General features: G+C 57.5%; 1 protein-coding gene across 8 annotated transcripts in view; it reads right to left on the bottom strand.

The window, feature by feature from the left end:
* The window catches only part of OTOF (otoferlin), a 100,006-nt gene that overhangs the window by 12,116 nt on the left and 75,254 nt on the right, over positions 1–12,636 (bottom strand). For 3 of the 8 annotated variants that reach the window (XM_032301250.1, XM_032301251.1, XM_032301252.1), the window contains 19 exons: positions 12,442–12,628; positions 10,593–10,816; positions 10,013–10,121; positions 9,326–9,506; positions 9,119–9,239; positions 7,666–7,766; positions 7,435–7,525; positions 7,216–7,332; positions 6,943–7,095; positions 6,421–6,610; positions 6,209–6,333; positions 5,695–5,829; positions 4,836–4,997; positions 4,510–4,629; positions 3,936–4,097; positions 3,663–3,825; positions 3,053–3,183; positions 1,751–1,780; positions 1,225–1,350 (listed from right to left, as the gene is read on the bottom strand). In XM_032301250.1, coding sequence (XP_032157141.1) covers positions 1,225–1,350; positions 1,751–1,780; positions 3,053–3,183; positions 3,663–3,825; positions 3,936–4,097; positions 4,510–4,629; positions 4,836–4,997; positions 5,695–5,829; positions 6,209–6,333; positions 6,421–6,610; positions 6,943–7,095; positions 7,216–7,332; positions 7,435–7,525; positions 7,666–7,766; positions 9,119–9,239; positions 9,326–9,506; positions 10,013–10,121; positions 10,593–10,816; positions 12,442–12,628 — 2,628 coding nt within the window. Of the gene's footprint in view, positions 1–1,224; positions 1,351–1,750; positions 1,781–3,052; positions 3,184–3,662; positions 3,826–3,935; positions 4,098–4,509; positions 4,630–4,835; positions 4,998–5,694; positions 5,830–6,208; positions 6,334–6,420; positions 6,611–6,942; positions 7,096–7,215; positions 7,333–7,434; positions 7,526–7,665; positions 7,767–7,860; positions 8,143–9,118; positions 9,240–9,325; positions 9,507–10,012; positions 10,122–10,592; positions 10,817–12,441; positions 12,629–12,636 lie in introns of those variants that run through there. The other 5 variants (XM_032301254.1, XM_032301255.1, XM_032301256.1 and 2 more) reach the window with 2 other exon arrangements.

A 12,636-nucleotide genomic window follows, 5' to 3' on the forward strand; every position in this document is an offset into this window, starting at 1 on the left:
TGGGAGGAGAGACTACTCATAGTCTCCAATGATCTGTTCTCCTATTTTTAGAAATTTTGCTGAGCACACAGCCACCTTGTTAAAGATTACATTTCCCAGCCTCCTTTGCAGATAAGTGTAGCTAAGGGACTAGATTCTGGGCAATGTGAGTGGAAGTGATATATACAACTTCTGGGTTGGGCCCTGAAAAAGAAAGGCGTATGACTCCTCTCGTCTTTAACCCTTCCTGTGCACTTGAACTCGAACATGATGTTGAGTCACCTCTAACCCTACAGACGTGAGAAACAAGACGTCGGGATCTTAGTTCTTGACACCACTGAGCCACCCTACCAGCCTAACCCCCGCTCTCTGAGATGTTAAGTGAGAAACTACTGTCTTGTTCACGTCACTCTAACTTGATTCAGCAGCTTAATGTGTGCTCTAACTAATATGGATGGTAAATATCACACCCAGCTTGGATCACAGAAAGGGTCTGGGAGAGAGTGTGACTGGATCAGCTCTGGCCCCACTGAGGAAACACAACTGCAGGCACGTGTCCCTCCTGGCCAGGTGGCCAGTCAGAGTGCCCTGAGCTAGGTGGGCAGTGTGGAGAGCACACAAACGGAGAGGAGAAATGCACTTTCTGGAACTTGCAATCTGGCTAAACAGACGGAACCCACATATAAGGGAAGAATCATTCACACGCTGATGACCAAGATGCATAAAATAAAACAGTATGGAGAAAAGTTGTAAAGACTATTGATAAGCAGTTGTTCCCTTATGGCCTCTGAGAACATGTTTCTCCTTTTTCACAAAGTTCACCTCCTCTGGGATGCCTTCCCTGATTCCCCCAGACCATGATTTACCTTTGTTATCACCTGATCCTCTAAGTGTCTGTTCACATGTCCATTTTGCCCAGTAAACCGGGGGCCCCTCAGGGCAGGTATGCTATCTTTTGGCTCCCATAGCACCTAGTATGGAGCCTGGCTCATTGTATATACCCAAGATGCATTTGTGGAATGAATTAATGAGGACAAAAGCCAGTAAGAAACCAAGCCAGTAAGGTAGGCCGGATCACCATCTGGGAAGGTGAGTTCTGAGGAGGATTTCAAGGATGTGAGACAAGGCCATCCGAAGCTCACATGAATGGAGGTGGGACCCAGCTCTGGGGGCCATGGGAAGGAAGCTTACAGGAAGGACTGAGTGTGGAGGGGTCGCCTCCCCTCACGCTGCCCGAGGTCTCACCTCCTTCATGGTGTCAATGGAGGCAAAGTACTTGGACCACCAGTCCAGCATGCTCTCGTCTGGCTCCTCCTCATCCAGCTCCTCCGCAGTGCCCTTCTTCTTCTTCTTCTCCTTCTCCTCCTCAGCCTGTAGGTTGGCCAGGTCCAGAGTCCTACATGGGCCCCTGCTGCCTGGACAATCCTGAGCACCTACACCCATTCTGCCATCTGCTCGCAGGAAGCCTTGGGCTCCGTGAGGCTCTGGAGAGCCACCCATGTCCAAAGGGCAGGGCCTTGTTTTATGGAGGGGGTGCCATGACTCGCAGAGGGTCATGACCTGCCCAGTGTGAGCCACTGGCCAGGCAGGACTGGCACTCAGAGTCCTGCATCCACCTAGCTCTTTTCCACTGCATCTTCGGGGAGATGTGGTGGCCCAAGCATGCGGGGGCTGGGCAGGCTCTGTCCCTGATGCTGGGCCCTGTGGCCTGACACCGTTGCCAACATAGGGCCCTCTCACCCCAGAGCCCCTGCATGGTCCCCAAACTCACCACATCCACCTTGACAACGGCATCAGAAGTCTGCAGAGGAACCGAGGAGACAGGAACAGAATTAGCCACTGAGGCCTGAGTGGCAGGCAGCAGCATCCCGGCACAGGGTGCGTGGAGGAGCCAAGATGGAAATTACTGGCAGCCCCTGTGCCCACCAGGCCAACTCTGCATTAATAAGAGCACTCTGACTGGTGAGTCTGCAAAGGGTCTGTGTGAGGATGTTTCTTTGGGTGGCCAAAGGAACGGGGTGGGGGAGGGGGAGCTTGTTTCAAGCTGGCCAGCATTCTGCCCTTCCCTGTAGGGCCTGCAGCTTGTAGGCCACTCCCACATGCAACCCCCAGGTGGCAGATCTCTCTCTGGCAGATGAACGGTCCTAGTCCCAAAGCCAGGAGGAATAGGAAGCTTCCACCTGGAAATCCTCTCCCTACCCAGGCCAGGGAAGTGTCATTTATGAATGGCTGGGATGGAAAACAGGTAACCTTTGGAAAGGACACTGGTGATCTCAAGGAATCATTACCTATAGTGTCATTTGTTGGAGTAAAAATTATGGCAGGTGATTATCTTAATGGTGATGGCTTGCCCTGTCTCTTATACACACATAACACACACATGCACACACGTGCATAGGCACATACACCACATGCACGCACACATACACATTTACACACCACACGCACACACACGCACATTCACACACCACATGTATGTACACACGCATTTACACACCACACACGCACACATGCACACATACATATATGATACACACATGCACATTTACACACTACACACACGCACACACATTTACACACCACACGTGCACACACATTTACACACCACACATGCACACACATGCATTTACACACCACATGTGCACACATGCACATAGGCATCTACACCACACACACAATTTACACACCACACACATGCACATTTACACACCACATACACCCACATTTACGCACCATACATGCACACATATGCATATGCACATACACCACACACATGCACATTTGCACACCACCCACATGTATGCATGTGCATATGCACATGCACCACACACACACACACACCACACATGTACATTTACACACCACACACACCCACACACACAGCCATGTGCATTCCAGGACAGTGTTAGGAGGGAGCTGTTTACACACACAATCAAGGTCAGCCCCCAACAGTAACATGCCAAAGGAGGCTCTTAGTGTTGTTCTCTCTCAGGGCAGATAGTCTGGTTCACAGGATGTGTCACACGAAGTCATACGTTCCCAGCCAGCGCAGGGCCGACCCCATCCACCTTACCGCATCCAGCTTCACCATGGTCTCCAGTTTCTTGATGGGTACCTCTGGCTCCATGTTCACCACGACCTCCCCTGTGGAGTGAGAGGAGGGGCCCCCATTGCACAGCACACGGCAGCGCCGGAGAAGCCTGACTGGACAGACAGACAGGTGGACAGACAGGCAGACAGAGGAAGGAGCAAGAGGAACAGTGAGATTGTGAGGGCAGGAAGGTGCAGAGAACTAAAGCTGACTCTGGAGCTTTCTGAGGGAGAGTGGACAGGGCAGTCAAGGGAGGAAAGATGGGTGTGGGGAGGGAGGAAGAGAGCCTGAGAGAAGGGGCAGCTGCGGAGGCTGGTGGGAGGGAGGCAGTGGTGGGGAGGCCCTGGTCTTCTCCATCAGCCTGCTTCTGCCCTCAGGTCCTCCCAGGCTGTCTCCAGCTCTGCCCTCTCTGGCTGTAGAGCTGGGGTCACCCTGGGCAGCCTTCCTAGCCCACCAGGGTGGACCTTCTTCCCTGCCCACCTCCTTGGCCCCAAGGAGCAAACTCTCACTGTCGTTTGGACTGGACTGAGACCTGGAGTCCTGCCCTGATGGTGTGCAGCCAGGCTTGGCGGCAGGGTGGGTGTGGCCATACCCGTGGTGTTCCAGCTGGGGGCCGAGCGGTCTGGGGGCCGGTAGATGAAGCGTCGCAGGGAGCTGACAGCATGGGAGCCCACCAGTGTGTATCGGCCAAAGGCCCGGCAGTCCACCACGCGGATGTTCAAGGGCGGGTGCAGCAGCTCGTTCTCTGGGAGGTCCTGGGGTGTTGGCGACAGGAGCCTGAGCCTCCGAGAAGGGGCAGAGGAAGCCGCTGGCTGAGTGGAGCCACGCTGGCCATAGGGCAGCCTCCACCAGGGCCTACACTCACCACTTCAAACCACTTGACGAGGGTGTTGAAGTTGGGGTTCTTCTTATAATTGTGGATCAGGGACGACTGCACTCCTTTCCCTGCACACTCGATGTCCACCCGTGGCCGGTCCACCTGGGCCAGGTTCACCCGCTTCAGGTCCCGTAGGCCCCAGAACAGTACCTGGGAGAGGGTGGTGAGGAGAAGAGAGCCCTTTGGTCAAGGGAGCCGCCACGGGGGCGCTGGACCACCCGAGAAGGAATTGCGCAGTGGGATGGGCAGAAGCCCCCCCCAGATTTCAGACGGCGAGAGCAAGGCCAGGAGAGCAGAGGAGGAGGCGGGCGTCCTCTAGGGATGAGGGTGGGGCTGCCGGGAGAAGGGGTGCAGAGTCAGGGGTGCAGACAGGAGGGCTGGGCACGGTCCTGGGACACCGCAGTGTGACTTGGTGCAGACGGGGCAGGCCCTGGACTGGGCAAAGGCCTGGGGCTGCTGCTGGCTCCTGGTGATGGTGGTGGGAGGGGGATGACAAGTCACTTCCCTCCTGGGCCCTCAGTCTCCTCATCCAAAAGGGAGGGGCCACACGGGGCCCTCGCACCTCCACTCGGTACTTGCTGAGCACGGGCCGGATGCCCACAGGCACAGGCATGATGGGACCTCGGTCCATGTCCACCGGGCCATTGATGGGGGGCAGGTCAGCCTTCCCTGCTGGCCCAATCTGGGGAATGAGGATCACAGGTCACACACTGGGGAGCCCAGGGGCAGGGTCTCTCTCCCCATGAGTTGTTTGCCATGAGATCTGGGGAGACAGGGAAGACCCCCTAAGAACCACAAATCCCCAGCTTCGGTCAGGATGTGAAGGAGAGAGGCCCCCAGGCCCCATCTCCCAGCCCTAGCCCCTAGCCCCTCCCCCTGCAGGCCCACCTGCAGCAGCTCGAAGGCTGCCAGCAGGTCTCCAGCTGTGGCGTTGCCGCGGTAGATCTGGTAGTACTCAAGCTGGGGCGGGAAGCGGGGTGGGCAGTACCCCTCATCTGCCATCTTCACCAGGGGCTTGGCGAAGGTCCGGCCCATGAAGTCAGCTTTGCCCTGACACAACAAACAACCCGATGCCTCTTGGTGCTTGCTGTCCACACCTGTGATCTCATTTAGTCCTTACCACAGCCCCGTGAGTTGTTGAAAGGGACAGGTGTGATCCCCCCATTTTACAGATGGGGAAACCAAGTCCTGGGGTCCCCCAAAGACTTGTTCAAAGCCAAGCAGTCAGTGAATGGCAAATACCGGGCTCAGGACTGGACATGAAGTCGTCCTGCCTCTAGTCTAGTCTGGGTACCTCAGCAGCTGAGGTGGTGCGGGGGAAGGTGGCTCGCTAACTCTCAGGGATCACCCCAATCCCTTACTCCCTACTCCAGAACCTCCATGGAGGCGAAGGTGGCAAGGCTGTTCCTGGTTGTGGTAGGTGTGGGCAGGGGTAGGGGAACCCTGGGGTGGGGAGGCTAGGGACAGAAGGACTGGCCAGCACATCTCCAGGGCTCAGTCTGTGGGTGACAGGAGGTGAGGATGTCCTGGCCAGGGGAGGGGTCAGGCTTCCACAAGCGGCAAGGAGGCATCTGGACGGACTGGGTGGCAGCCCAGCTTCCCAGCCAGCACCTAGCCAAGGAGCTCTGCTGCAGGATGGGGGGTGGGTGGTGGAGGTGGCTGGCACAGCCTCAGTGCAGGTGGAGTGCAGGGAACCAGGGTCAGGTGTGGTGCTGCTGGGGTCCCTGGCACCAGAGCCCATCCGAACCATGGTATCCTGGTCGTAGATTTCAATGACAATGATGGGCGGGTCGTCCCTCAGCTCCTGAGCTTCTCCATAGAGCTCCAGGTTGTCGAACACCAGCATCTGGTCCCAGGTGGGACACAGGGTCTCATTCAGCACCTGCAGCAGGGGATGGGGAGACAGGTGACAAGTGACAGAGGGTGGGCAGATGCACGAACAGAAACCGCCCCCACTCACTCAGCTTCCAAGGAACCTGGGGGCAGGAGTGACAAGTTTCTTGATTCTTCCAGAAATCTTAAAATCAAGGCTAATATGAGGTTTGCCCAAGGCCCCTGCCAATTCCTCCCTGTCGTCCCCATCTTGTGACTATAACCACAACTAAAGCCATAGCCTTTCCAGTGTGACCCGGGTCTGCAGTTATTTGCAGGGCTTCCCCTGAGAAGCCGGGGCGCTGGCTGAGCTGTGTCTCGGGCCCCACAGGCTCACACGCTTCCTGCTGCTCTCAGAGCCAGAGCCACTCCCTCCCGCAGGCCCTCACCTCTGTGCACTGACTCTGGTTGATGAAGAAGACACGGGCGAAGGGGTCTGAGAGTCCACTGCTGTCGGCGGCAAAGAGGCTTCGGGCCTGGTACATGTGGGCTCGGAGCTGGAACACCTGCTTCTCTGCGGGGAAGGGAAGCCTGAGGCTCCAGGACGGCAGCCCCTCCAACCCCTCCCAGGTGAGGTTTCGAATGAGGGGTCCTCACTCACTGGCGTAGACCAGGCTGACGGGGGGGAAGGCGTGCAGGCCCAGGCCCTGGGCTGCCTTGACCTCCTCGAAGCCACAGGGCAGGCCGCATAGGAAGTCCTTGCGCTGTTTGCTGAGGCCGAGCCACATGTAGAGCTCCAGCTTGGCCTGCACCGTCCAGCCCGCTGAGCCGAAGCCCCGCTTCCCCGGCAACTGGGAGTGGGCATGGGGTCAGCAGGAGCCTGATAGCTGTCAGGGCCCACGGGGTGGGGAAGGGGCAGGGGCTGGCAGAGGCCCTGGTCAGAGCTGCTCTGCCCCTTCAAAGCCATCCCACTGGGCTGGGGTGGGGTGGAGACAGGGGGATGGGCAGGGGGCTGTCCCACTCCCTTTCCCACCCTTTCCCCACCCGATTCCCATTCTTGGTTCTTCTCTAAGCACCTGTGGCTTGAAGGCCCCACCCTGTCATTCAGGCCCTCTAGCCCCAGGTGAGGGCTGCTGCCCCCCGAAAGGATCCAGGCTCCCATCCATCCTGCCCCGTCGGGCACCTTGAGGAAGAGCGTCTTGACCTTGGCGCAGTCCTTGCCGGTCTCCTCTTCCACGATGGAGAAGAGCAGGTCCTTGGAGGGCACGCGGGCGTAGGCCACGCGCTTGTTGTTGCTCATCATCCAGATGAAGACGTCGGGAATGCTGTGCTGGGGCTGGGGGGTGGCCAGGGGCAACGGGTAAGGGGTTCCAGCCTCTTGACTGAGCCCCCTGAGCCTGAGGGACCCCAGAGAGCCAGCCCTGCATGAGGCGAAGCCCCTCCACTTGGGCCACACCTCATCCGCCAGGAAGCGCAGCTTCTGCAGGAAGTTCTGGCACAGCCTCAGCTTGTCCCGTACCGTGTGCCGCTTCACTTGGGCCCGCAGGGTCCTGGCTTGCTGCCACATGCTTTCCTGCGTGGGAGGGGGTGACAGCTCGGGCCATGACAGGCAGCTGTGACACCTTCTCACAGCCAGGCCCTCCCTCCAGCCCCTGCGGTCCAGCTTCGTGCTCACCAGCTCCCTCAGGCAGGACTTGAGGCGCTCCCGGTCAAGCCTGGTGCGGGGTGAGTGGCCCTGGTCCTTCTCAGCGAGGGAGAGGAAGCGGCTAGGGGTGCGGGAGCTGGGTTTAGAGAGCCTGACCAGCAGGGGCTCTGTAGGTCCTTCCACATCTGCCCAGCCCTGGCAGGGTCCCCTTTGTCTAGTTCCACCTTGTCCTGTCCCCACCTGTTGCCCCTCCCGTCTCACCAGCAGCCACAGCTCAGCTCCTCCAGGACGCCCCGCAGGCGACGCTCAGGGTAGGACTTCTCTGTTTTGATCATCTCCTGCACGTCGTTTAGGCCTTCTTCCTGTGAACCAGGAGTGTGGGTGACACCAGGCCACAGCCCCGCCTCTCCAGCCTTCCCAAATGTCTCCACCCCGTTGATCAGGTGAGTGAGGGACCTCATGATCTGGGAGCTCTCTCTAGGGCCATCCTGAGTATCGGTCATTATGAGGAAGTCATCAATTTCCCAGGTTCTGTTCTCAGAACCTGGAGACCTTGGTGTTCGTGGGTTCTTCAGTTCCTGAAGGAAGAAGCCACTTCTGGGCTGTGAGTCTGTGGCTCTGGTGGGCTCACAGGGCTTGGGCAGAACTCAGGGATAGGGAGGGGGCTCAGGGGAAGCCAGAGACAGAGGGAAACCCCAGACTGGATGCGCCAGGATCCTGACTTCACTCCAGAATGCTGGGGCCTGTGGCAGGGGATGGGAACACATGCCTGGGGAAGGAGGGCGTGGCTCTGACTCTGAGATCACTGGGAGCACCCAGGCCCCACAGGAGACACAGGTCAGCTAGTATCCCAACTCCTTAGGGAGAAGCCTTGCAGATAACTGCAGGCCCAGGTCACACTGGAAAGGCTAGGGGCTTTAATTGTGGTTATAGTCACAAGGCAAGGGTTGCAGGGAGAACATTGGCAGGGGGCTGGGAGCAAACCTCATATTAGCCTGGATCTTTTTTGGAGATTTTAATTCATTTTTATAAAATATGAGCTGGCTGAGCTTCAGAGTACAGCAATAGCTCAGGGAAGGGTGGGATTATCTGCTGGTCCCTGCCCACCCAGGATGGGAAGGCACTGCTCCCTTCTCCCTTCTCCCCATTTTCTTCCCTTCTCTAGCCTTGCTTTATTTTTATTTTTTGAGATGAAGTTTTGCTCGGTTGCACAGGCTGGAGTGCAGCGGCACAATCCCTGCTCACTGCAACCACCACCTCCTAGGTAAGCAATCCTCCTGCCTCAGCCTCCCAAGTAGCTGGAATTACAGGCACGAACCACCACGTCCCGCTAATTTTTGTATTTTTAGTAGAGACGGCATTTCACTATGTTGGTCAGGCTGGCTCAAACTCCTGACCTCAGGTGATCCACCCGCCTTGGCCTCCCAAAGTGTTGGGATTACAGGCGTGAGTCACCATGTCTGGCACCTTAGTGTTGCTTTTAAGATTTCTGGAAAAATCAGGGAACCCAACACTCCTGCCCCCAGGTTCCTTGGGGGCTGCAGTAACTAGAGGTGGCCCCTGCTCGTGTCCATGCCCTGGGACCTGGGGCTGAGGATGGGAACAGAGGTCCTGCTGGGGCCGTTCCTGCAGCTCCCTGGGCAGACCAGCTTTGTGTTGCAGGCTATACCCTCTCCCCCAGGCCCCACCGCTGCTGGCCACCCCCGGCCCTGACCAGCTTGTCAGCGATGTGGTCCATGATGTTGGCATTGTAGAGGCGGCGGCGCTGGTCCGGCCACCAGCTCTTGATGTAGATGCAGGGCTTCCGCTCCAGGTAGGGCAGATGGAAGTAGTTCCTGGGGTGGGCAGAGGGGGGAGGTGAGGTCTTGGGGACCCAGGGAGGCAGGAGGGCAGGCCAAAGAGGATGGGGGGCTGGGCCCACCTGTCGGTGACCTGTGGCCGCATGGGTGGAGTGGAGGAGACTGAGGCCAGGTCACCGCCATCACTGGCCTCGTCGTCACTGGAGTTCTGAATCAGGTCTACTTCCTCCTCATCCCCGGGCTCCTTCCGGGGCCGAGGCCGCTGGGGCCGGGCCAGGCCATCCACCTCGTTCCCATAGTTGCCTGGAGGCAGAATGGGCCCAGAAGGCCTCAGCGTGTTCCCCACCAGGCCCCGCCCACTGTCCAATCCGGTGCTGCCTTGGGTTTGGGAAAGCGGGCAGGGTGAGTCAGTGAAGGGGGCTCAGATGTGACACAACACTAGCCAGAGAGAGGTGCCCATGTCCCCACTCCGCTAAGAGGTGGGGGAGTCCTGATGACGCCTGTGTGCCAGGCCCAGCCCCAGCCTGGGCCATGGCCTGAGTTCCCACTCTCTCCTCTCCAGCCCCGGGAGGGTTCTCCCTGCCTTCTGCCCCAGGCCCCACACACAGCCTCACCCTGTAGGTGGAGCTGAGGGCTGGCCCCTCTTTGGGGCTTGGTCCACCCCCATGCACACATAAAGCTGTTTCCTGCATGCCTGAGGCTACTCAGGGGAAAGAGGTCAATGTGCCCCTCTCCTCAGGGCTGGGGTGCAGAGCCTCATACTCACCACCTGCAGCCGAGGCCTGAAGCCCCATGGGCCCAGCACTCACCTATGGTGACCTCAAAGGTGATGGGCTTGTCTCCATTTCTCCGGTCGATCATCGAGGCCTCCAGGAAGGCTCCAAAGAGAAAGAATTCCTCCATTTTCCCTGCACAGCTCTGTGGGGAGATAGTTCAAACCATTCCTGAGCTTGAGTAGGGATGGCAGGCCGAGGGCCTGGCCTCTTTCCATCTCACAGACAGGCCTGGGGGCGGATGGTGGGGGCATCCCACCCGGCTTTGGGGCCAGGCAGCCCAGACCCCAACTGCCCCCACGCCTGGATATCCATGGAAGCAGGGCTGGCTTCAAACACCACAGGGACAGTGCGGCTGGGAAGAGGGGTCGAGGGGAGGCACCTTCGTGAGACCTGGCGGCTGTCATAAGACAGAGCACAGGCAGGCAGTAGATGAGGGCAGAGTCCTGTTGGGGGCTGAGTGGGGGCCTCTGCTTCCTGGGGAGGAGCCGAATCCTGACGTCTGACCTCTCAGGTAGACAGGGCAGCAACAGGCAAAGCCTGGCACCGAGGTGCCTTGGGGAGAAAGGGGCTGAGCTGGGGGCCTTGGGGGACAGCACGGTGCCTGGGGTCTCACCTCTGAGATGGGCGTGGCCTGCTCCACCTGCACCTCTGTGGAGCTGGTGAGCTCAGGGTTGGAGGTATCCAGGATCTCCACAGCCAGGCCCAGCAGGAGCCGGGCCCGGAAGGACACGCCCTCCCCGAGGCCCTCATTCAGGTCCTGGTGCTCGTCCAGCAGTGTGTAGTTACGTGTGGAGCCGTACATGTTCACCCAGGCTGGGCCCAGCGTGGGCAGGAAGCCTGTGGCATTGGGGAGAAAAAGGGCCTGCATCACATCAGGGGCTCCCTGGGGAAGAGGGACTTCTTTGGGGGTTCCCTGGCCTCCAGCTCCTGGGTGCTGAGCTGAGGACATCATGTGTGCACGGCAGGGGTGGGGCAGCTTTCTCAGGCTGCACTTCGGGGGAGCACACTCTTGGGTCTACTTCTTCCCTGTGGGGGCCTGAGGTGGATATGGTGGGGAGGCAAAGCCTAGCTCCCTGCTTCCTGGAACTTGGAGGAGGAGCTTCCAGCAGTCTACTTGCAGGACAGAGCCAGTCCTTCCAAGTCCCCAGCATGGCCTTGGGCCCTGAGCCATGTTTGCCGATCTGTCCCACGACGGTCACCCGACTGGTGCAGACCCCACCCCCCTCGCTGAAGGCCCTCCGTCTCCAGCTCCGCCTGTGAAATGCTGCCTCCTCACAGCCCTCCCAATGCTTAGGCACAAGTCCCTCTGACAGGGGCCGCATGATCCAAGGTTTTTGGTTCGTTTGCTTTTTATTCTGCTTTTTAAAAACACACTTAGAGCTTTCAAAAAATTTAGATATACTTCACATGACATAAAATTCACCATTTTAAAGTGCACATTTCAGTGGTTTTTAGTATATTCACTATGTTGTAAAACCATCATCTAATTCCAGAACAGTTCCACCCCCTCAAAAGAAACTCTGCACCTGTTTCACAGGGAGTCCCAGTTCCCCTCCCTTTAGTGCCTGGAAACCAGCAATCTCCTTTCTGTCTCTATGGATTTGTGGATGTTTCACATCCGTGGATCAGACCACATGTGGCCTTTGCATCTTCTGCCTTATGTTTTGAACATTTGGTAGCACATCTATCTCCTTAATACACAGTGAGCACTTGGATGCGGGAACAGATTTTTTTTTTTTTTTTTGAGACTGAGTTTCGCTCTTGTTGCCCAGGCTGGAGTGCAATGGCCCGATCTCGGCTCACCGCAACCTCCGCCTCCTGGGTTCAGGCAATTCTCCTGCCTCAGCCTCCTGAGTAGCTGGGATTACAGGCACGCGCCACCATGCCCAGCTAATTTTTTGTATTTTTAGTAGAGACGGGGTTTCACTATGTTGACCAGGATCGTCTCGATCTCTCGACCTCGTGATCCACCCGCCTTGGCCTCCCAAAGTGCTGGGATTACAGGCGTGAGCCACCGCGCCCGGCAGGAACAGATTCTTATCTCACTCTATGTCCTTGGAACCCAGCACGGTGCAGGGTTCCCAGCAGGTGGTCAATCCCCGTGACTATGCAGATAGGCACTATTGCTTTTATTAGGTCCTATATATACACCCACACTGTAATGATATACAAACGCAGTATATACACTGCAATAATATGCATATTCAGACTATGCATATTCAGACTATATTATCATTAGATCATATAATCATTATTTTTACTTTACAAATGGGAAAACAGGTCACACAGCTACTAACTGTCAAATCCAGTCAGCTGGGCTCAGGCCAGCTCTGAGCAGAGCTGGGAGCGCCCATGAGGCTGGGGTCGGGAGTTGATGGTGGTGGTGTGAAGAGAGGGTTCTCATTTACTTCTTCCCTTCAGCCCACTCCCTCCCCGTAGCACACCCAGTCTCTGCTGCTGACCTTTATCTCCATCATTAGAAATCTTTCTCAGGTCAATGAAGTGGGTGCCGATGGCCACGTCGTTGACCTTGTCCGAGTCTCGGATCTGCACCTTCATGCGTTTGCAGAGTGGGGGGAAGAGGTCTGTAAAGACGACCTGTTCATTCCACAGGGGCTCATAGCTGCTCTTCTGCACAGAAGTCTTGCCCTGGTGGA

This window comes from Sapajus apella, unplaced genomic scaffold (genome assembly GCF_009761245.1).
Source record: "Sapajus apella isolate SASKATOON/1434 unplaced genomic scaffold, GSC_monkey_1.0 scaffold44, whole genome shotgun sequence".
NCBI lineage: Eukaryota > Metazoa > Chordata > Mammalia > Primates > Cebidae > Sapajus > Sapajus apella.